Below are 24,879 nucleotides of genomic sequence, written 5' to 3'. Positions count from 1 at the left end.
ACATCTCGAATTCGTTCGAGATATCCTTGCTAATGAGGAGCTTCGAAAGGTCTTGCCCACCCAGGGAACTCAGGCCCCCTGCGTGGGATGTGACTCTCGTACTTAGGAGTTTGACTCGAAGACCTTTCGAGCCACTCCGAGAGTCGTCAGACAGGGATCTGACCCTCAAGACCCTCTTCTTGCTGGCCCTGGCATCGGCGAAGAGAGTAGGGGAACTACATGGCCTTTCTTATGATGTTAAACATACCAGAGGCTGGGGATCTGTGACGCTCGATTTCGTCCCGAACTTCGTAGCTAAGACTCAGAATCCGTCGATCCCTGACGACAGGTTCGAGTCTTTCACGATCCCCTCCCTCCTGGACTTCACCGATAATGATGCGGATGAGATGCTGCTTTGTCCTGTGAGGGCGCTACGGCGCTATCTGAAGAGAACTTGACATCTCAGGCCTGAGTGTCGACGCTCTTCGTTAGCACTGGGGTTACCAAGAAAGAAGTCTCCAAGAACACGCTTTCTTTCTGGCTGCGTGAGGTGATCAGGAGAGCGTACGAAGCTGATGGTAGCGACGACATCCGTACGCTCCGTCCGATGAGCCCACGAAGTCAGAGGTATCGGACCCTCCTTAGCGTTCCGTAAGAACTTCTCCGTGGCGCAGGTCCTGAAGGCAGGTGTCTGGGCCAACCAGACCACCTTCACGTCCTTCTACCTTCGGGATATTGCCCACAAGTCCTTGGATACTTTTTCCTTGGGACCTGTGGCTGCTCAACACGTTGTGTAAGCTTACCCAGCACCCGAGCAGGCAGAACAGCATCGATTCCTGGTATGACTGGGAGAATGAATGTGTGAATGAGAGAGTGACTGCTTCTCTTCACCATCTTTTTCTACCTCTACCTGTGGGCAGAGGGATACGGTCGTTACCTTGCTGGAAGGGAGTCAGATGCAGGTAAGCTATTCAACAGAGCTCCATCCTACCTCTTTAACTAGAGATAGGAGTAAATATCCACCACTTTCTCCAACAAGGGGGAGAAAGTGGATGCCGACATGAGACAAACCCATTACTTTACATTGGCTCATGTAAGGAAAAAGTTCTTACAATGCTGGTACAAAGAGATACGCTTGCCTCTCTCTTAGTACTCGGCCCAGATGTCTGACCATTGATCCTGCGTGCACACCCCGATCAATCGGACAGAGGCTTGGATCCCTCCCTCGCTCTTAACGACCAGGGAGGCATTCCAGGGATGGACGAACACCAGTCTGTTCATCAAAAGACTCAGATTCCTCCACCAAGAAGTGAGTCTTCCTATTGTTAAGGACCGAGGGTTTGTATTACGTATCGGAACAAATGACAATTTTATTGTAGTGTCTTACCGAACAATTATAGAGCCGTGATTTCCACGAGCGGCAGATACTAAATTCAAATTTAGCGCGTCGGCGTCGCAACACTGGTGGTGATGACGTCATCTCCCTCCACTCGCGGGAGAACCAGTACAACTGCCCAGGTGAATCCAATTCTTTTCCTGCCGGCGTCCGTGAACATCGGTGGTCGGTGCGGTTGGATGACTTTGCTTCGCTTTTTTTCTTGTGAAATTGATCTTCGGAATTGGTGAAGTACACTTTTTTGGCGTTGTTGTTATTTTTGCTTTTTATTTAGGCGTGCCATGTCGGATTCTAGTCCGTCGGGAGTTTAGGTTTTGCATCTCAGGATGTAAAACTAGATTATCCAAGTTAGAATATGATTCTCACACTAAATGTGTTAAGTGTAGGGGACAGGTTTGTTCAGCGATCGAACATGTAACGAGTGTAGTGATTGGACTGATTCTCAATGGAAGTTTTTTAGTTCATACTCGGAGAAATTAGCTAAAGACAGAATTAGAAAAGCAGCGCTTAGGGAGAAAGTAGACTTAGCTCCGCTTCGTCTTGCGATGCTTCTGTTCCTTCTGTTTCTCCTCAAATTGTTATGTCTCCTTTAACTACACCTCCTATTCCTCCTACTAATCCCGCTTCTCCGGTCTTCCCGTGTAGTTTCTTCCGACACCATTGCCAGTCTGGAATCGAGGCTAGATCAGAAATTTTGCGGTACTAGCGAATACGGTTTTGCAACTTGGTAATTCAGTTAAGACATTTTTGGAGAAAGCGGCTTCAGGTAAGAGTGTAGTTGAGGGTGCGTCTGTCTGTTCCTGACACGTCTCCTAGACAAAGGTCACTGTCCAGCTCCCCGCACCGGGGAGAAGACATACCGGAAGTCCAAGGGAGTCGATCGGGATTTGCCCACAGACAGGCGCCTCTCTTGTTGAGCCTGTTGCGCCTCAAACAGGGCTCGGTTAAGCGTTGGAAAGGTGTTGCGGGTCAGACGCCTTTCGAATGATTCAAGCGATCGTCTCCGGATTCGCGCGGCGCTCTTGGCGAGATTCGCCCGTTTTCGCGTCCCTTAAAGAGGCGTTCAGGCGCCGATTCTTCGCCTCCTCCAGTCAAGCAGTTATAAGGAGCCTGAGAGTAGGGTTGCGCCGCGGCCATTAGCGGCTCGTTCGTCGCCTCAATCTGTGCCTTTTTCGGCTCCATCTACTAGTAGAGATTGTGGTTTTAGCGCTGTAGCTAGCAGTTCTAAGGGTGTTTCTTTAGGCGCTTTTTCGTCTGTTACGCCTGATGCGCCTGTTTTCGCCTCGAATTTCGGCGGCTCGAGCGAGGCGCAAGTAGTTTTTACCGCCTCCTGCTGAACATTTAGGCTCTTCCAAGCCTACGTTAACTGTTTTTGATTCGTCTCTCGGCGCCTTTGCGCAAGCAGTTAGAGATGTTAACCAACTGGATGAATGAGTCCAAGGGTGGTTCGAACCTTCAGATCCGGTTGTAGTTCCGTCTACTTCTTCGGCGGTATCGGAGAATGAAGAAGAAGTAGAGGAGGAGGATTCACATCACCTCTCGTGTTATTCACGTCTCCTTAGATTTCTTCTGGTATCTTATCCAGATTATTTTGAGAAAGCGGCCCCGCGCTCCCCAACTTCGACTTTTTTGAAGAGGAGGAAAACTTCAGACCCTCTCCTCCCAAAACTTGTTCTATCTAAAGCGGTAGACATTCGTTGAAAGAGACGGAGAAATGGATGTCTATGAAAAGAGACTTAGGGAAGGCTCTTTTTGCTTACCCTCCCTCTAAGTTGCTTCGTAAGAGGTATAGGTTTTATGTAACTGGGAAGCTCCTTCTCTGGGAGTTTCTGCCTCCTCCCAGGGAGACTTCTCCAGTAATCGACTCTCTAGAAGATCTGCTTTCGCCGCAGCGAAAGTTTTCTTTACAGCGCCTGAGTTGGACCACACGTTGTAAAGAATCAATTTAAAACTTTTGGAAGTCTTTAGCTTCCTTGATTGGACTATTGGCGCTTTAGCGGCCAAGATCGAAGACTGTCCTTCTCTTTCTCAGGAGTTAGCGGAGGATTGGATTGGTGTTCTGTCCTGTGCGGACAATCCATTAGGGATGGATGTGATTGAGTTAGCTTCGCTCATCGCCTTTGGTACCCTTAAGAAAGGCAACTTTGGTGCTCCTTTGCTTCTAAAAGGGTTCGTCCCAACGAAGTCTGCTCTCTTGTTTGCTCCTTTTGTGAAAGATAACCTCTTTCCAGACGATGTAGTGTTGTCAATTTCGTCTGCGCTAGATAAGAAATCTACTTCGGATTTACTGGCACAGTCTACTAAGAGACCTAAAGCTCCTGTGGAGACTGTTCCTTCGGTTTCTCCTCTGACCCAAGCGCCTTTTCGACGGGAGAAAACCCAAGCGCTTCTTTCGGCCGAAGTCGAATTTGCGATCCACCTCAGTCTAAGGCCTCGGCACCAAGGTTAACAAACCTTCCAAATGAAAGCTCGGTTCTTCATGCACCAGTGGGAGCCAGGCTGGCGCTGTTTTGGGAGGAATGGGAAAACAGAGGCAGCGAAGCCTGGGTAGTGCAAGTACTCAAGTTCGGCTATCGTATTCCTCTCGTTTTCACCTCCCTCGCTCTCACCTGTGCCAATTCCATTCCAGGCATACTCTCCGGCTCAGACAAATTTCTGGCGCTAGCCGCAGAAGTGGAAGCGCTTGTTCTCAAAGAAGCGATAGAACAGATAGAAGGGGATTTTTTCCTCCAGGCTTTTACAATCGCCTTTTTTGTAGTTCCCAAGTCATCAGGGGGCTGGAGGCCGGTTTTTGGATGTGAGCGCCCTGAAACTTGCATGTCCAGAAAAACAAAATTTCATATGGAGACCACTCGGTCGGTTCTGGAGTCCATCAGACAGGGGATTGGATGGTCTCTCTGGACATGCCAAGACGCTTATTTTCACATTCCGATACATCGCGAATCTCGGAAGTACCTGAGGTTCATGTTCGAAGGCAAGGTGTTTCAGTTTCGGGCGCTTTGCTTCGGACTAGCGACCGCTCCTCAAGTTTTCACCAGGGTTCTATCCCCGATAGGAAGCTGGCTGCACATATTAGGAGTAAGAATCTCCCTCTATCTGGACGATTGCTTCTCCGGTCGGAATCAGAGAGTCGGTGCATGAAGGACTGGAACAACTCTGGATCTTGCCAGAAAGTTAGGATTCTGGTCAACAAACAGAAGTCCCAGTTGGTTCCATCTCAGAGCATCCTTTATTTGGGGATGATTCTGAATGCTCAAGTTTTTCGGGCTTTTCTGTCCCGAAGAGGGTTCAAGGGCTGTCTGGAGACAGTTCAGGAGTTCTTGGACAAAAAGGTAAGTTCTGCCAATCAGTGGATGAGGCTCCTGGGCAAATTGACGTCAGTGGAGAAATTTGTGACGTTGGGAAGACTGCACATGAGACCTCTGCAGTTTTTCCTGAGAGCCTCTTGGTGCAGGAAGACACAAACCAGACTCGATTACTTTCCTGTCACAGATCAAATAAAAGAGGACCTAAGGTGGTGGCTCTCTCGAGCAAGGTTGGAAGAAGGGTTAGATTTACGACCCATCCTCCCGAACCTACAGTTCTTTTCCGACGCATCGAACACAGGTTTGGGAGCCCTACTGGGAAATCAACGGACTTCAGGAGCTTGGTCGGAGAAGGAGAAGAAGTTCCACATAAATGTAAAGGAACTGTTAGCAATTTTCTTGGGCTCAGACAGTTTCGGAGCTTAGTAGAAGGTCGAGTAGTGGCAGTGCATTCCGACAACTCCACGGCTCTCTCGTACGTGCGGAAACGGGGGGACTCAGTCTTTCTCTCTGTACGAAGTAGCCAAGGATCTCCTCCTGTGGTCAAACGAAGCGAAGGTTCAGCTAGTCCGAGATTTGTCCGGGAAAGATGAAAGTCCTGGCGGACGAGTTAAGTCGTCAACAGCAAGTGTTACCTCTGGAGTGGACTTTGGACAACAAGATTTGTCAGAGACTTTGCGCCTTTGGGGACGACCGTCAATAGACCTGTTCGCGACATCAAGGAACAACCGTCTTCCTCTCTTTTGTTCGCCAGTCCCAGATCCTCTAGCTTGGTCGGTGGACGCAATGCTGTTGGATTGGTCGGGTCTGGAAGCTTATGCATTCCCTTTTTTCCGTTCGGTCTAATAAGAGAGGTGCTGAACAAGTTCATGTCGCACAGCAATGTAACGCTAAACGTTAATCGCTCCCTTTTGGCCCAGGAAAGAGTGGTTCCCGGACCTTCTCCAGTTGTTAGTAGACTTCCCCAGACTTCTTCCTCCAGAGAAGTGGCTTCTCAAACAACCTCACTTCAAGAGGTTCCACCAAAACTTGTCCGCTCTAGCTCTGACAGGGTTCAGACTGTCCGGAATCTTGTCAGAGCGAAAGGATTTTCAAGAAGAGCTGCAGAAAGCTATCGCTCGTTGTAGGAGAGAGTCTTCTAACAAACTCTATCAAGGGAAGTGGAGGAATCTTCAGAGAGTGTAGAAGTGCTAAAGTCTCTACTTCTGCGACCTCTTTAACAGAAATAGCAGATTTTCTTCCTATTTCTTAGGAACTCTAAGAAACTGGCTCCTTCGACGATCAGAGGATAGAGCCATGCTCTCTTCGGTTTTTCGACATCGAGGTTTGGATATTTCCTCCAATTCAGATCTGTCGGACCTCATTAGGTTCTTTCGAAACCACTAAGCTCCCGCAAGATACAGTGGCTTGGAACTTAGATGTGGTGCTTAAGTTCCTCATGGGGCCACCGTTTGAGCCTTTGAAGTCGGCTTCACTCAGGAACTTGACTAAGAAGGCACTCTTTCTTATTGCACTAGCTTCTGCTAAGCGTGTCAACGAATTGCACGCTATAGACAAAAGAGTCGGTTTCTCTCAAGGCAATGCTGTATTTTCGGTATCTTTGACCTTTCTAGCCAAAAATGAGAATCCTTCTAATCCTTGGCCGAGGAGTTTTGTGGTAAGGAACTTATCTGATTTGGTTGGACATGAGGAGGAGGAAAGGCTCTTATGTCCAGTCAGGCTATTAAGCAGTATCTGTTTGCCACTAAGGGTATTAGAGGACAATCTTCTAAGCTCTGGACCTCGGTTCAAAATCCCTCTCGTCCTCTTTCTAAGAATGCTATATCGTTCTTTATTAGAGAGCTTATCAGGGAAGCTCACTCGCAGTCCGAGAACGACAATCTTTCCGTTCTGAGAGTTAAAGCTCATCGAGGTTAGAGCAGTGGCAACTTCTTTAGCATTCAGAAGAATTTATCTTTTAGCTTCGATTCTTCAGAGCACGTTCTGGAGATCGAATTCGGTTTTTGCGAGTCATTATCTCAAAGAGATAGAAACGGTTTTCGAGAATTGTAAAACGTTAGGTCCGGTGGCGGTTTCTGGCATGGTGTTGGGAGAAACGGCACAGGGGTCGTCACCTCTATGCTAACTTTTCACCTTGAATAGGTTGTCGAGTTCAAGGGAAGCTGGGGGTACTGAGTACCTGGGATACTCACCAGTCTGTTAGGTCAGATTTTACAATGGTTGGGTATATATGTTTTTAAATCTGGTGTTGGTGACAAATGTTTTGTATGATTGAATTTCTGGTCTTAGCCCAGGGCAAGGGCAATCTTTGTTGTTACTATCCTCCGTCAGTCAGCCTTGACTCGCTTGAACTACGGAAGGATTCCACTCCTGTAGAGGCTAACTTTGGTCAATTCCAATTCCTCTACAATAGTAAGAAGAGCACCGACCAGAGGCAGTAACAGTCTGCTGTAGCTCTCTTACAAGGTAAGGTACAACAGACACCTTGAGTGTTTACTGGTATTGCAATAAATGTAACCATTTAAAAATACTAGTGGTCCACTGAATCCCACCTTCCCATAAATGTGTAATCAGCTCTATAATTGTTCGGTAAGACACTACAATAAAAATGAAATTTTCATTATTAAAATGAAGTTTTATTGTATACTTACCGAACAATTATGATTATACCCACCCTCCTCCCCTTAGGTGGACGGACGGGCAGAAAGAATTGGATTCACCTGGGCAGTTGTACCTGGTTCTCCCGCGAGTGGAGGGAGTGAGGTGATGACGTCATCACCACCAGTGTTGGCGACGCGACGCGCTAAATTTGAATTTAGTATCCTGCCGCTCGTGGAAATCACGGCTCTATAATTGTTCGGTAAGTATACAATAAAACTTCATTTTAATAATGAAAATTTCATTTTGTCGAAAATTGCATTTTTCCTAACTATACAAACCTGAGGTCCTTTACATATAGTCCCTCCTCATGCCACCCCTCACTCTGCGTATTTTGCATGGGCCAAAAGCAAAAGTGATTTGTTTACCTCCCAGTCGTGCGGCGCGCGACGATCGGACAAGCAGTTTAACTACCGTTCTCCGCCCTTGTTCGAAGCTTACGACCGTTCAGCTGCCGCTAGCTACTTCCTATTGTTAAAGGACCTCAGGTTTGTATAGTTAGGAAAAATGCAATTTTCGACAAATTGTCATATTGTTAGATTAGGGTAAATGACCAAGCGGCCACCAATCCTGGAATGTGCCCACCTTCCTGAAAAAGTACTTGAATTCGCTGCTATGAGCCATAGTCAAGAGTTGTGGCCCATCCTGGCATCACGCTGAGACCTTCACATTCCTCTCGAAGTAAGTGTTCTCTCTTAAAGTACGAAATAATGGAAAAGTCAAGAGCCTTTTCAGGAAGTGGCTGTGCTCTGAGAGAGGTGGCTGTATGTCGCTGTTCGGTCATTTACCCGAAATGAAGAGAATTTAAAATAAATTCAAAACTGTAGCTAGAGTACATTTCCTGGTAGGTAGGCTAAATTTTCTAGCATGCCTAGCCTGATTTTCTCATATGCATAACAGTACAGTGGTGGTTGTTGCAATAATCACATGAACGGTGTTTGGCTTTCTGTTTAAGGGGACCGCCTCAGTTGGGAGGCCTGAAATACCACAATTTTTAGGTTGGTGGGTGAAATCGAGTTTTACTCATTTCTGGTAACATTGATACAAGTGTGCTATAGCCAGACGTAAAATATTAGTGCTGTAGCTAACCTGTAAGTGGGTCAAAAATGATTTTTTGTGAAAGTATCCTCAATGAAAATATCACAAAAAATACAATGTTTTGATATCCTTTCGTTCCGTTGCGTATTACATAAATTAGGTAATCATATTTGTTGTACAACATTTTTCCAATCCTATGCTTTCTGAAGCGGAGAGGCAGGATGAGCAGCTGCACAAACACATCAGTAACCCACATACCTTTGATGTAATCGTACCGTTCACTTCTGAGCCGGAGTTGTCAAGTACTCTTTATATCTAAGTGCGTTTTTTCTTGTTTATTCATCAAAATGACAAGGAAGAAGCAGTCAAGAAAGCATACATTAGCTAGAGAAAGGTTGAAAGAAAGACTTGGAAAGATAACACGAAGATGAAGCATGTGCATTCATCACCTCCCAGTCCTAGCTGGCGACAATGAGTGGGGTGGTGGCTCATGATATCCACCCCCTTGGGGGGTTTAATTTCACTTTTTAAAGTGGGGGGGACCAGATACCATAGAAGTATGACGTTAGAATAAGAAAATCAAGCTTAAGTAAATTTTTATATTGATGTCTATGCCGTTTTCACTGAGAATTTCATCACGCAAACTTTAACACGCGATATCGCAAAACTATGTTTTTCAGTATATGGGTCGCTTTAAAACCCTAAGGCTTTTTTATTTGTTGTCCTATTTTCAAAATTCAAATACCATTGAAATCCTTGATAAATTCTACATCGAAAGAATTGAAAGAATTTTCAAATTATTCCAATTTATATTTTTTGTGAATTTTTGAATTACGTAATTAAATAAAAAAAAAATTATATTGATGAATTTTTTTTATTTTATTTATTTTTTTTAATCTTTCTCAATTCATTGAATAGAGCAACTCTTTGTGAGTATTAATTGATTTAGTTAATAAAATTTAGTTAAAAACTAAGGAAGCCTTAGGGTTTTAAAGCAATGCATCTAAAAATCAGGAAAAAAATTAATATAAGAAAAACGAATGGATAGAAATTTATGAAACTTTTTGTAGTAACTTTCCATTAGGTGACTTATAAATGGGTAGCAAAACATAATTGCTCCAGGCAATATTTTGATACCCTCCCCCCCAACTGAGGCGGTCCTCTTAATGTGGAAATTCTGTTTTTTCATCAATAGAAAAAAATATTCTCCTCTTTCATGGATACTGTAAATGATTTATTTGAAATTTGTAAATTTCATGTGTGATCATCTATTGTTAAGTTGTAAAAAGCCAACTGTTCAAGGTGGCAAGCTTCGTTGTGAGTACTTTTTACTAAATTTTCATGTGTATGAGTAAAATAATCATGTCAAATGATTTTATTTTCATCTCATATTGACATTTTCCCGTCAAAGGTCCTAAATTGCAGTTAGATGTTGCAGGGGATAAGAGCCCAGATGTGGACCTCTGCAACATATTGCAATTAGGGTTTTTGGCTGAGAAAATATAAGGTTTAGATGAGATATTGGTCTTAAAAAATTAAAGGGTTTGGCTGTGTGTTATCTGTGCACAGGCTTCAGATGCAGATTCAAAAGGAGAGAATGTATAATAACATTATTCCAACTAACTATCCAATGTTTTGTTTTGTTTGTAATTTACAATACATTAAGAAGTCATATGATCTACGATCTACTTAAGCCAAGAGGGTGGATGTGAGGCTATAGTGTCGACAGTAGGATAAAAGCTGCATTGGGAAAAAGGAGAGAGGTAACTGGAGTAGTATGTGATAAGAAAATGCCAGTCAAGCTAAAAGTCAAGATCTATAGCACAGTGATAAGACCAGTGTTAATGTATGGATCAGAAACATGGGCTCTATGAAGAAAAGAGGAAGTAAAGCTTGAGAGAACAGACATAAGAATGCTGAGGGGGATTATGGGAATATTGCTGCTTGAGAAATAGGAAAATTATGTAATAATAAGGGCAGGCTTAGTAAATATTACAGGTGATAAAAGTCACAATTGAGATTGTATGGACGTTTGTGGAGGATGGATGACAAGGAGGAAATGAAGAGGGCATGGGAGGAACCTGTTAGAGGAAGAAGATTGAGAGGGAGACAGAGAATTAGGTGGCTAGATCAAGCGAAGGAAGATTTGGGGAGAATAGGTTTGGTGGAGGATGATGGCTTTGATAGAAGGCAGTAGAGAAGGCACATCAGGCAACCGACCCCTTAATGTAGGGATAACGGTGGGAAAGAAGACCAAGAAGCACTAGAATAGCTTACAGAGTTAAATTTTTTACTTTATTTTATATAATTTTAAATATCAAAAGCCTCATAATTGCATAATTCCTTGTATTGGCAGAGTATGGCCGGTCATGGGCGACGAATCCTGGCATCGGAAGAGCAGGAAAGGACAGGACGCAGTGTTTTGCCCATTTCGCTCACCGGTCGCTTTCATTCCAACACATGGCGGCAGGTGTTCACATCTCTTCGACCGTTCGTAGCACAGACACGTCAGCGTACCTTGAGTACGTATGCTCGAAGGTAAGCAGTCAGTAAATATGTACCAGAAAGATCTTTCAGCCTATATTTCTTGCTACAGAGTCCCCAAGTTACGACAGAGATCCATTTCCTGAGGTGGCAACTGAAGTTGGGTCATAACTTAAAAAAAAAAAGTGATGGAAGCCTTACTTTTACTCCTGTGGTTGGCTTGCACACTGGAAGGATGGCGGCCCTTGCTTATTTACACGAGGGAGCCCTGAAACTAGTATACCCAGCCTAATGTCGCCTTAACTTCGGATTTTCACCTTAAGTTGGGTACAAATTTTTTATGAGTATTTTTGAAAAGCTTTGTAAGATCGGATCCGACTTGAGTCAAGGCTGTCATAAATCGGGGAGTGCTTGTATTCCATATTCTACATACATAGTTGTTTCCTGGTAATAATTTTAATATAGAGCACTGTGTGCATTGGTAAATTATTCAGATTTTTGTTGTCTTTTCAAATAAACTCTACATAACAGTAATAATTGTAATGTAATTACATACTGTTATTGTGGTGATAACTTTTGTACATGAACTTCCCTGACAGATATATACTTAGCTATAGTCTCCGACGTTCCCGACAGAATTTCAAATCTCGCGGCACACGCGACAGGTAGGTCAGGTGGTCTACCTTACCCGCCGCTGGGTGGCGGATGTACGAACCACTCCCGTAAGCTTGTCAGATTTTTCTCTGTCGCGGGAACGATAACAACTGTTGTCGGTTCCTCTCGATAGTTTTTCGATTCTCGCTTGCCTGGAGTTAATTTGGACTTCTTTTGGTGACGTGTATTCGCTTTGTTTGGCTTGGCATACGCTGATTGTGGACCGGTTTGATTTTGAGTTTGATTTTCTTTAACGATGTCTGACCTAGATTCGGTAGTTAAAACTTCGGTTTTGTTTAGGGTTTGCGTGAATGAAGGATGTAAGGTGAGGTTGCCGAAAGAAACTTCGGTAGACCCCACACGGTTTGCATGAAATGCAAATGCAGGGGGAATGAATGTTCTTTTGCTAACCCTTGTAGTGAATGTAAGGGATTGAATGAAGAAGAATATAAGGCTCTCTCTTCTTATATTAGGAAGTTGGAACGTGATAGAGTGCGTAAGGCTTCCTCTAGAAGTTCTAGTAGATCTAGAATGAGTGAGTTGGATGTGGATCCTAATGCTAACGTAGAATTAGAACCTTCTTCCCAAGTTGCAGCCCCTGCTCCCCGCACCGAAGCCGAAGATTCGCCTTCGGAGGCGGCAGCTCTGAGAGCCACGATTCGTTCTATGGATCAGAAGATTCGTCAGTTGGAAGGTAAGGAGAGTGTTAGTGATCAGTGCAGTGTCCCCAGTGTTGTGGAGGGTGCGTCTGACCGCTCCTTAGTGCCTCTAGGCCTAGACCTCTTCCAGACTCCCAGTTCCAGTGGAGTAGGAAAGTCGAAAGCCGCAAGAGGGCTAGGGAGAACCCCCACCGGTCAGGCGTCCCCTCGGCAGATCCTGAAGTACGCTCCCAGGCTGCCTCGGATCGCTACAAGAAGGAGCTACTACGCCAATGCTTCTCCTCTTCGTCGTCTCCCTCTCCGAAGAGAGGTTGGAACTCCCCGGATGCGTCGCGCCCGTTGAAGAGGGCTTGGAAGGCTCCCTGCAGTCCTTTGGCTTCTAGTCCGGAGGTTTTCCCGGAAGAATCGTCGGTGGAGGCGAAGAAACCCAAGAAATCCTGTGAGCGTTCTTCTTCTCGCGCTCCGCGCTCGGCGCCTGCTTTCCGAGGAAGAACAACAAGATTCGCCTACGAGAGTACTCGCGGGACTTCAGCTCAGATCACGGCGCTAGCAGACTCTCTAGCAGTTAGATCACGTAGGAAGAAGGACGTTTCTCTTCCGATCAAGAGATCTAGGCGCCGCTCTTCAGAGGATCGTTCTCCTCGTTTTAGGCGTTCTCCTTCATATGGGGAGGTTTCGTATGAAGGTAGGGGCTCGCGTGAGCGCCCTCGCTCGCCTGGCTCTCTTTCGACTTCAAGGCGCCAAACATCGGTAGGACGCTCTTTATGGAGGGAAAGAACGATTTTTCTCCAGATTGGATTTCCGCTTCCGGTAAGCGCACTGCACCTGCTCATCACGCTATTTCTTCAACTCCCTCGCGTGAGACTTCTCCTTAGCAGCCTCAAGATTCTAGAAGGCGTCCTTATGCAAGTAGGCGTTCTTCGTCCAGATGTCACTCTCCTCGAGTGTCGGATCGTGACTTCTCTCCTGACAGGCATCAAGAGTCTGGTAGGAGTCGTGTGCATGATAGACGGCCTGCTGTTAGCCGCTCCCCGCAAGGTAGGCGCCAAGAGCCTACTGCACATCGATCTCCTAGTAGGCGCTCCGTCTCTTTTAAGGCGTCATACTCCTGATTATTCTCCTCGGGGCAGACAACAAGAGTCTTTCAAGCGCCCTTCTCCGTGTAGGCGCTCTCCCACTTCTAGGCGCACTTCTCCTGACCGTTTGTCTCTTGGTAGACAACAGGAATCTCGGAAGCGCCCTTCTCCAAGTAGGCGCTCGTTAGCTTTGAAGCGCCCTTCTCCTGAATGTTACCCTCTTGTTAGACGTCAAGAGTCTCGCAAGCAGCCTTCTCCTAGTAGGCGCATTTCGCCTTCCAGTCGAACTTCCGTTGATCGTACGCAACTGGACAGGTATGGAGGAGCCGCGCAAGCGCTCTGCTCTCGATAGGCACTCTTCTCCTGGCAGCCGCTCGCCTCGGATAGGCGAACAAAGAGTATAGTAGGCGCTCGCCTCCTCGTAAGCGCCCTGTGGATATTTCCGAGGATTCTCGGAGTAGGAGCCCTACCTCTCCTTCGGCTGAGATTCCGTCTACCTCGAAGAGGGAGTCTCATCGTAGGCATCCCAGATCTTCTCTTCATTCTCCAGTGGATGTGAACTCTTCTAAGAGAGGGCGTTCTCCAACCTCTCGCTCAACTCCTACTAGGATCCCTTCGTCACCTAAGGATCTTCCGCGCTCGCTCGACAAGACGTCCTAGAAGGTTCAGATGAGGAACTGAACACTTCTGCTGCTGTGTCTTCTTACAGAAGCTTACAGAGCTACTTTTGCAAGTTTTTGGGGATTCCCTTTCTCCTACGGCTCCTCCTTCTCCTCACTCACTTTTTTCAACGGCGAAGACAGCGAAGAGTTCTTCTTGTGTGAGGATGAAGCCAACTCTTTCTATGAAGAAGGCACTGAGGAGTTTTGGTTTCTGGATGGCTTCCAAAGAAGAAGCGGGGAAAACGATGTTCGCTTTTCCTCCTTCGAAGTTATCAGGACGCGCTGGTTTCTGGTATGAAACAGGAGAGTCCTTAGGATTGGGTCTACCGTCTTCGGCTGATTCGGATTTTTCGGCGCTGGTAGATTCGACAAGGAGAAACTGCCCTTAACTCTGCTAAGACGACTTGGGCAATGAATGAATTGGATCACATGCTCAAAGGCATGTTTAGAGTGCTAGAAGTATTTAACTTCCTTGATTGGTCGTTGGGAGTCCTAGCCAAGAAAATTGAAGTGCCAGAGTCAATTTCGCCAGAAGATCTTATGTGTGTTTTGTCTTGTATGGACAAGTCGGTAAGAGACGGAGCGAGTGAAATCGCCTCCCTGTATGGGGCCGGATCGTGAAGAAGAGGTCGGTTTATTGTTCCTTCTTAACGAAGTCTGTCTCCCATGCCCAGAGGTCTTCTTTGCTGTTTGCTCCTCTGTCTGCTCAGTTGTCCCCTAAACATCGAGTGCAGGACATTTCAAGATCACTGTCGGCCAAAGCCACCCAGGACCTTTTGGCACAGTCGGCAAGAAAACCTCGCCCTTCCTTCCCTACCAAGGCTAAGAAGGAAAAAGCAAGTGTTCGAGAACCTTTCGAGGGGCGTCTTCATCAAGAACCTCTACGTTTAGAGGTCGTAGACCTTCAAGAAGGGGTAAGACTTTCGCCAAGTCTGTTAAAGCCCCCAAATAACTTGCAAGTCCTTCAAACAACGGTGGGCGCCAGACTCTTAGAGTTTGCAGGAGTCTGGGCCCAAAAAGGGGCGGATCCTTGGACCCTTTCTATTTGTTTTGAGGAGAGGTTACCTCCCATCCCTTCGTCGAAAGACCTCCCTTGACGACCATCCCAAGGGAACTGACGGCCAGGTACAGAGACCCCATCATGAATCAAGCTCAGGAATCCATCTAGCAGTAGATCAGATGCTGGAGAAGGGGGCTATCGAACTAGTGACAGACCATCATTCATCGGGCTTCTACAACCGCCTTTTCCTAGTTCCGAAGTCCTCAGGGGGATGGAGACCGGTGTTGGATGTAAGCGCCCTGAACTTCTTCGTAGAAAAGAAGAAGTTCACGATGGAAACGCCTTCATCAGTGCTGGCAGCACTTCTTCGTCCAGGGGACTGGATGGTTTCCTTGGATTTACAGGACGCTTACTTCCACGTACCGATCCATCCTTCCTCGGAGTGGAAGTTTCTCAAAGATTCATGATGGGGGGGTAAAATTTTTTTCAGTTCATGGGCTCTGTGTTTCGGCGCCTCCGGTCGACGGCCCCCTCAAGCGTGTTTCCACATTTTGGATTTTGGAATGGATGGCTCAATGGCTTCATTTGAAAGGGGTGAGGATATCCATGTACCTCGACGATTGGCTAATAAGGGCCAATTCAGAAGATCGTTGTTTGAAGGACTTACAAGTAACTTTTAGAATTGACGAAGGCTTTGGGACTTCTCGTCAATTTCAAGAAGTCGTCACTTAATTCCCGAGCAAGAGTGTGTGTATCTCGGGATACAGATGAACTCTCTGAGTTTTCGGGCTTTTCCCTCGCAGGAAAGGATAGCCCGAGGATTCGAGAGAGTAACAACAACCTCTTAGGGAAAGAAGTATGCACAGTGAGGGAGTGGATGAGTCTGCTGGGGACGCTCTCCTCGCTGGAGCAATTCGTTTCCCTAGGAAGGTTGCACCTGAGACCGCTCCAATTCTTTCTTCATCGGAATTGGAGTCGTCGTTCTCAGGATTTGACGTTCTCCTTGTCGTTATCCCAGGACATCAAGAAACATCTCTTATGGTGGACAGATCCCAACCTCTTTGCGAAGGGACTGTCTCTTCAATCACAGACCCCCAACCTGGTGTTGTTCTCCGACGCGTCGGACACGGGGTGGGGTGCAACTCTGGGAACCAGCGAAGTGTCAGGTACCTGGGTGGGGGACCAGGTAGCCTGGCACATCAACAGAAAGGAGTTGATGGCTGTGTGGTTGGCTCTGAAGGCTTTCGAGCCCAAAGTCAGAAGATCGGTAGTGCAGGTCAACGCGGACAACACTACAGCTCTGGCATATATCATGGAAACAGGGGGGAACGCATTCCTTCTCCCTGTACGAGACAGCAAGAGACCTTCTTCTGTGGGCAGAAGAAAGAGGAATCAAGCTTCTCACCAGGTTCGTGCAGGGAGAAAGGAATGTAAGAGCAGATCTCCTCAGCAGGAAAGATCAGGTCCTTCCCACAGAGTGGACCCTTCATCTGGATGTATGCCAAAGCCTGTGGAAGTTATGGGGCAGGCCACACACAGACCTCTTTGCCACGTCAAAGAACAAGAGGCTGGATCCTTACTGCTCTCCGATATCGGATCCAGAGGCATTAGCAATAGATGCTCTTCTTCTGGACTGGAACGGACTCGACGTCTACGCGTTTCCCCCCTTCAAGATCCTGGGGCTAACCATCAAGAAGTTCGTAGAGTCCGATTCAACGAGAATGACCTTAATCGCTCCCTTTTGGCCGGCCCAAGAATGGTTCACAGAGGTACTGGAATGGTTGGTGGACCTTCCAAGATCGCTCCCGCTAAGGAGCGATCTACTCAGACAACCCCACTTCGACAGGTACCACAAAAATCTCCTCGCTCTCAGTCTGACTGGCTTCAGACTGTCCAAAGTTTGGTCAGAGCGAAAGGCTTTTCAGCAACAGCTGCTAAAGCAATCGCAAGAGCGAGGAGACCTTCCACCTTGCGTGTATACCAGTCAAAGTGGGATGTCTTCAGACGTTGGTGCAAGAGGAAGAACATTTCCTCTTCCAGTACCTCTGTGACCCAAATTGCGGATTTCCTTATTTTCCTCAAAGAAGAATGTCATCTGGTTGTGTCAACTATTAAGGGATACCGCCAGTATGTTGGCGGCGGTATTTCGGCATAGAGGCTTAAAGATATCCGATGATAAGGACTTGCATGATCTTATTAGATCATTTGAAAACCATTAAGCGTCCTCATGTGGTACCAACTGGAATCTAGACGTAGTTCTACAATTCCTTGGATCGTCTAGATTCGAACCTCCTAGCTTAGCCTCTTCAAGGATCTGACGAAGAAGGCTATCTTCCTTTTGGCCCTTGCTACAGCTAAGAGAGTGAGTGAGCTCCAAGCTATTGAGGGCAATGTAGGGTTTAAGGAAGATTCTATGGTGTGTTCGTTTCTTCCAAAATTTCCTTGCAAAGAATGAAAAACCCATCACGGCCTTGGCCCAGGAGCTTTGAAGTTCGTAGTTTATCTTTTCTAGTAGGGGAAGAGCCTGAAAGAACTCTTTGCCCTATGAGAATTATGAAGTATTTTCCTTAAGAGGAAGGAACACTTAAGGCGAATCAAGATGTGCTTTGGTGCTCTGTAAAGGACCCCACTCGGCCCATGTCGAAGAATGCTCTTTCCTTTTTCTGAGAAGCCTTATTACAGGCACATGTTGCTTGTAAGGAAGAACATTTTAAACTACTGAAAGTGAAAGCTCACGAGGTGAGAGCCATCGCAACTTCGCTTGCATTCAGAAAAAAATATGTCTGTGCGGAACTTGATGGAGGCGACTTTTTGGAGATGCCAATCGGTTTTCGCAAACCACTACCTACGTGATGTAAAATCACATATGATAAATGCTTCGCCTTGGGTCCTTTCGTATCGGCGGATTCGGTGCTGGGGCAGGGAGCTGAAACTTATCCTGTGTAAATTCTTTTTATGTTACCCTATATTTTATATTGTTGTTTTTTGGTTGTCTGAAAGAGGTTGCAGGAGGCACCTCTTTTTGTCGTAATATTAACCCTTTGTATTTTGGTTAGGTGGTCTGGTGGGTTTTGGCTCCTTGCAGAGGTAGTGGTAAGGATCTGTTAGGTAAGCGGACAAGGTCCCTCTAACCAGGCATCCGACTTGGATTCTACCACAATAGGGATCACATATCCCAGTGGTAGATCCGAGAGTCTTTCAGCATCAGGTCACGTCCTAGCTGTAGCTCTCCAGGCAATGCAGACTCAGAGATAGTATCTATGAAGTCTTCATCCTGAAAAGGTGAGAACCAAGGTTTTTATATCCTACAACATTAGTTGTTTCCTGTCTTACCTGTATTATTGAGCTGTCTCTTACCCTCCACCAAGGGTGCCAATCAGCTAAGTATATATCTGTCAGGGAAGTTCATGTACAAAAATGATATTGTTAAACTACAATAAAGTTTTGTACATACTTACCTGGCAGATATATACGATTAATGGCCCACCCAGCCTCCCCTCAGGAGACAGGTGGAAGAGAAAAATCTGACAAGCTTACGGGAGTGGTTCGTACATCCGCCACCCAGCGGCGGGTAAGGTAGACCACCTGACCTACCTGTCGCGTGTGCCACGAGATTTGAAATTCTGTCGGGAACGTCGGAGACTATAGCTAAGTATATATCTGCCAGGTAAGTATGTACAAAACTTTATTGTAGTTTAACAATATCATATTTGTAATATTATGCCATTTGGACTCCTCTTTGTGTTGCTTTCCCAAGCTGTGTAATGAAGTTGAAAAAATTTCAAATAAAAAATGGAATTAAAATAACATAGTGCCCAGTATACAATAATTTTACCTCGAAAAGAGCTTAAAATGTGCACACAAACAAAGATCATGGCAAATAAAATGCTATTGAACTAGACATAAAATAGGTTAAGAGACACAAAATGGTAACAAGTTTGATAAAACTTTACAAAGAGTTAGCTTTGGTTAAGATTTTGAAATCTATAAGACAAAGATTTATATTACTTTTCTCTAAAAGAATTGCAAACTGATAGTACAATTTTGAGAGCCTGTACATAGCATCATTTCTCTTCCATTATGCTGACATAGTTACCCTCCACAGATTGCACCAAAGACATCTAGATGGCCAGACACAAAACTCTGTGCTGGAAAGTGTACCTCTAGTGAGTGATCAAGCAGCAGATTCTAATCCCTGGCAACAGCAACACAGTCATCATCCTTCAGGATTGCATGTCGATGACAGCCAGCAAGAAGTTCCCAGCAGTGGCCAGAATGTTGTCATCGACATAGAAACAAGCACTAGAGGAACTGGTATTCCTCCCAACACTTCAAGCATTCCAGTACATCAGGATGCAGAAAATGATTCTGCCTTCACATCTGTGACGAATACTTCACACTCCTCACATGCTCCAGCAAATGGAAGTGACGATAGCAGTGCTGTTGCATCTTCCATAGATCCCCTAATACCCCGCGAAGCACCGAGTACAAGTTTAAGTGAGAGTGACAATGCCAGCTACTCTGACACTTCGAGTGATGATGGGGCAACTTCTGGAACTAATAATAGGTAGTGTATTTACTTAAATATCAGTCACTTTGGAACTTTGTATATACTGTATAGTATATGTATATCTCTGTAACTTTATTGCTTATATATTATGCAATTTTGATAGCCTAAAAGTCCTAGCATTTTTCTGTTCAGTAGGCATTTTCAAGATTGAGAGATGTTTTAAGGGAATAGCAAAATATATTAGGGGAAGTAAAGCATAATTTGATCAGCCTGTCTTCAAATACTTTGATATTTGCATGCAGCTGAAAAGATTCAGTTTTTATCTCGGAAACAAACTCTTTGCCCAAACTCATGAGAGTAAGTTTGTTGAATTGGTGGTCTGTTTAAGCTATGTAACAGGAATGGGTATATAATATTTTATGTGGCTCTGCTTTCTTTCTTTACATTTGTGTTCTTCAGAGCATAATTTGCTTTTAGCTCTAAAGCTTTGTAATATCATGTTTTTCATAACTTATTACCTTTTACATATGAGAAACATACTGCTGGTTGATGATGCAGTTTAGTTATTCATCTTGAGGGAAAAGTTGAGAAAGAATTCCCTGAAGTATAGACGCTTTTTCATTTTATACATTCAACTTACCTGTCAGATATATACATAGCTATTACTCCGTCGTCCGACAGAAATTCGAATTTCGCGGCACACGCGGCAGGTAGGTCAGGTGATCTACCCCCCCGCCGCTGGGTGGCGGGAATAGGAACCATACCCGTTTTCTAATTCATAATTTTTCTGTCGCTGGAATGTAAACAACGTTTGCAGTTCTTCCTGATGGATTTTCGTTTCATCGCCGTCGATCGTCTGGGCTAACTTTTACAGGGAAGTAATGGATCTTTGGTTCGGCATACGCTTTTGTTAACTTTTAGAATTTTTTGATAAAATTAACTTCGAAAATTTAGAAGATTAGTGACTTGTAACTACCGAAGTTTTTGGTAGACACTCGTCCACTTTCACGAAAGTGAATTACGTATACTTTCATGAAAGGGAATTACTTATATCTATTCATTAATACAAATAAGTGTTAGAGTTTGATTGAGGAAATGTATATCTTTCTTCCTAGTTGGGGAAGTCAGAAAAGTAACTATCCTTTAGAAGCTTTATTAGCTCTTGTGTTAACGAGCAATTATAGTAGTAACAGTACTAGTAGTTGTTGCATCCTCATCACCTTCTTACTTCGCAGAATCTACAATATCATATTTGCAAATTGTAGACTTTGGATATAGTTCGAATGCGAACTCGTAGAACGTAAGAAGTGAATATAGTGTTCCCCCATTACAATGGAGGGTGCGTCTGATCGGCTCTGTCTCGCTCTCAGGTCTAGACCTCTTCCAAGCTCACAAGCCCAGAGGAGAAGGAATGTCGAAAACCGTAAGGAGGTTTCAGAGAACCCCCACCGGTCAGGCGTCCCCTCGGCAGGTTCTGTAGAGCGTCCCAGACTGCCAGGGATAGCCATTGGAAAGGCATCCTAAAACAGTTTCTCCTCCTTTTTATGCGTACGGTTCCTCGATGGTAGAAGAACTTCAAATGAATGAAATTGGCGAAGATCCTCGTATAATGCCTTATTCAAAATCAGGCGACGATTTAGCGCCTTCTAATATTAGAGATCATTCGATAACATTTGTGATAAAGTCATTGTTCGAACATTTTTTTTTTTCGCAACTAGACGAGAGCGCTATCCAATGGGGGTATGAAAATTGTTATTTCAACATAAGATTCCCCATCGGTGCATTTTTAGATATAAATCTATTATGATGAGAACGATTTAGATTGTTTGTCAATCGAATGAATTATATGGATCTCGTGAGTGATAAAGCATATATGTATGACTTTAAGGGCTCTAGCGTCCTACCATGCTTAGGACAAATCGCCTTAGGACTACGGTATGGCAAGGCATAGACACATACCGAAATTTACGCTATACGTAATGGTCAAGTGAAATCCTTACAAAATTTCCTAAATTAATACATTTTATTGTAGTGTCTACCGAACAATTATAGAGCCGTGATTTCCACGAGCGGCAGGATACTAAATTCAAATTTAGCGCGTCGGCGTCGCCAACACTGGTGGTGATGACGTCATCTCCCTCCACTCGCGGGAGAACCAGGTACAACTGCCCAGGTGAATCCAATTCTTTTCCTGCCGGCGTCCGGTGAACATCGGTGGTCGGTGCGGTTGGATGACTTTGCTTCGCTTTTTTTTCTGTGGAATTGATCTTCGGAATTGGTGAAGTACTCTTTTTTGGCGTTGTTGTTATTTTGCTTTTTATTTAGGCGTTGCCATGTCGGATTCTAGTCCGTCTGAGTTAGGTTTTGCATCTCGGATGTAAAACTAGAATTATCCAAGTTAGAATATGATTCTCACACTAAATGTGTTAAGTGTAGGGGACAGGTTTGTTCAGCAGATCGAACATGTAACGCAGTGTAGTGATTGGACTGATTCTCAATGGAAGTTTTTTAGTTCATACTCGGAGAAATTAGCTAAAGACAGAATTAGAAAAGCAGCGCTTAGGGAAAGTAGACTTAGCTCTGCTTTCGTCTTGCGATGCATCTGTTCCTTCTGTTTCTCCTGTTTCAAAATTGCCTCAAATTATGTCTCCTTTAACTACACCTCCTATTCCTCCTACTAATCCCACTTCTCCGGCTTCCCGTGTAGTTCTTCCGACACCATTGTCCAGTCTGGAATCGAGGTTAGATCAGAAATTTTCGGTACTAGCGAATACGGTTTTGCAAAACTTGGTAATTCAGTTAAGACGTTTTTTGGAGAAAGCGCCTCAGGTAAGAGTGTAGTTGAGGGTGCGTCTGTCGGTCCTGACACGTCTCCTAGACAAAGGTCACTGTCCAGCTCCCCCGCACCGGGGAGAAGACATACCGGAAGTCCAAGGGAGTCGATCGGGATTTGCCCCACAGACAGGCGCCTCTCTTGTTGAGCCTGTTGCGCCTCAACAGGGCTCGGTTAAGCGTTGGAAAGGTGTTGCGGTCAGACGCCTTTCGAATGATTCAAGCGATTCGTCTCCGTCGCGCGGCGCTCTTGGCGAGATTCGCCCGTTTCGCGTCCCTTAAAGAGGCGTTCAGGCGCCGATTCTTCGCCTCCTCCAGTCAAGCGGTATAAGGAGCCTGAGAGTAGGGTTGCGCGCGGCCGTTAGCGGCTTCGTTCGTCGCCTCAATCTGTGCCTTTTTCGGCTCCATCTACTAGTAGAGATTGTGGTTTTAGCGCTGTAGCTAGCAGTTCTAAGGGTGTTTTTCTTTAGGCGCTTTTTCGTCTGTTACGCCTGATGCGCCTGTTTCGCCTCGAATTTTCGGCGGCTCCGAGCGAGGCGCAAGTAGGTTTTTCCGCCTCCTGCTTGACATTTAGGCTCTTCCAAGCCTTCGTTAACTGTTTTTGATTCGTCTCTGGCGCCTTTGCGCAAGCAGTTAGAGATGTTTTAACCAACTGGATGAATGAGTCCAAGGGTGGTTCGAAACCTTCAGATCCGGTTGTAGTTCCGTCTACTTCTTCGGCGGTATCGGAGAATGAAGAAGAAGTAGAGGAGGAGGATTCACATCACCTCTCGTGTTATTCACGTCTCCTTAGATTTCTTCTGGTATCTTATCCAGAATTATTTTGAGAAAGCGGACTCCGCGCTCCCCAACTTCGACTTTTTTGATGAGGAGGAAAACTTCAGACCCTCTCCTCAAAACTTGTTCTATCTAAAGCGGTTAGACATTCGTTGAAAGAGACGGAGAAATGGATGTCTATGAAAAGAGACTTAGGGAAGCTCTTTTTGCTTACCCCTCCCTCTAAGTGCTTCGTAAGAGGTATAGGTTTTATGTAACTGGGGAAGCTCCTTCTCTGGGAGTTTCTGCCTCCTCCCAGGGAGACTTCTCCAGTTAATCGACTCCTCTAGAAGATCTGCTTTCGCCGCAGCGAAAGTTTTCTTTACAGCGCTGAGTTGGACCACGTTGTAAAGAATCAATTTAAACTTTTTGGAAGTCTTTAGCTTCCTTGATTGGACTACTTGGCGCTTTAGCGGCCAAGATCGAAGACTGTCCTTCTCTTTCCCAGGAGTTAGCGGAGGATTGGATTGGTGTTCTGTCCTGTGCGGACAAATCCATTAGAGATGGATGTGATGAGTTAGCTTCGCTCATCGCCTTTGGTACCCTTAAGAAAAGGCAACTTTGGTGCTCCTTTGCTTCTAAAAGGGTTACGTCCCAACAGAAGTCTGCTCTCTTGTTTGCTCCTTTTGTGAAAGATAACCTCTTTCCAGACGATGTAGTGTTGTCAATTTCGTCTGCGCTAGATAAGAAATCTACTTCGGATTTACTGGCACAGTCTTACTAAGAGACCTAAAGCTCCTGTGGAGACTGTTCCTTCGGTTTCTCCTCTGGCCCAAGCGCCTTTTCGAGGGAGAAAACCCAGAACGCTTCTTTCGGCCGAAATCGAATTTGCGACCTCAGTCTAAGGCATCGGCCAAGGTTAACAAACCTTTCCAAATGAAAGCTCGGTTCTTCATGCACCAGTGGGAGCCAGGCTGGCTCTGTTTTGGGAGGAATGGGAAAACAGAGAGCAGAAGCCTGGGTAGTGCAAGTACTCAAGTTCGGCTATCGTATTCCTCTCGTTTCACCTCCCTCGCTCTCACCTGTGCCAATTTCCATTCCAGGCATACTCTCCGGGCTCAGACAAATTTCTGGCGCTAGCCGCAGAAGTGGAAGCGCTTGTTCTCAAAGAAGCGATAGAACAGATAGAAGGGATTTTTCCTCCAGGCTTTTACAATCGCCTTTTTGTAGTTCCCAAGTCATCAGGGGGCTGGAGGCCGGTTTTGGATGTGAGCGCCCTGACTTGCATGTCCAGAAAACAAAATTTCATATGGAGACCACTCGGTCGGTTCTGGAGTCCATCAGACAGGGGGATTGGATGGTCTCTCTGGACATGCAAGACGCTTATTTTCACATTCCGATACATCGCGAATCTCGGAAGTACCTGAGGTTCATGTTCGAAGGCAAGGTGTTTCAATTTCGGGCGCTTTGCTTCGGACTAGCGACCGCTCCTCAAGTTTTCACCAGGGTTCTACCCCGATAGGAAGCTGGCTACACATATTAGGAGTAAGAATCTCCCTCTATCTGGACAATTGGCTTCTCCGGTCGGAATCAGAGAGTCGTGCAGGAAGGACCTTGGAACAACTCTGGATCTTGCCAGAAAGTTAGGAATTCTGGTCAACAAACAGAAGTCCCAGTTTTGGTTCCATCTCAGAGCATCCTTTTATTTGGGGGATGATTCTGAATGCTCAGTTTTTCGGCTTTTCTGTCCCCGAAGAGGTTCAAGGCTGTCTGGAGACAGTTTCAGGAGTTCTTGGACAAAAAGGTAAGTTCTGCCAATCAGTGGATGAGGTCTCCTGGGCAAATTGACGTCAGTGGAGAAATTTGTGAC

At 45.5% G+C, this 24,879-nt stretch overlaps 1 protein-coding gene across 2 annotated transcripts in view; it reads left to right on the top strand.

The window, feature by feature from the left end:
• The window catches only part of LOC135203756 (RING finger and transmembrane domain-containing protein 2-like), a 50,656-nt gene that overhangs the window by 11,905 nt on the left and 13,872 nt on the right, over nt 1–24,879 (top strand). Inside the window, exons 1-3 of one of the 2 annotated variants that reach the window (XM_064233706.1) lie at nt 921–941; nt 10,733–10,914; nt 19,017–19,478. In XM_064233706.1, coding sequence (XP_064089776.1) covers nt 936–941; nt 10,733–10,914; nt 19,017–19,478 — 650 coding nt within the window. In that variant the 5' untranslated portion in view covers nt 921–935. Of the gene's footprint in view, nt 1–920; nt 942–10,732; nt 10,915–19,016; nt 19,479–24,879 lie in introns of those variants that run through there. The other variant, XM_064233705.1, reaches the window with a different exon arrangement.

Source organism: Macrobrachium nipponense, chromosome 36 (assembly GCF_015104395.2).
Source record: "Macrobrachium nipponense isolate FS-2020 chromosome 36, ASM1510439v2, whole genome shotgun sequence".
NCBI lineage: Eukaryota > Metazoa > Arthropoda > Malacostraca > Decapoda > Palaemonidae > Macrobrachium > Macrobrachium nipponense.
The sequence above is the reverse complement of the archived record's forward strand: the minus strand, read 5'-3'. Positions and strand labels throughout refer to the sequence as shown.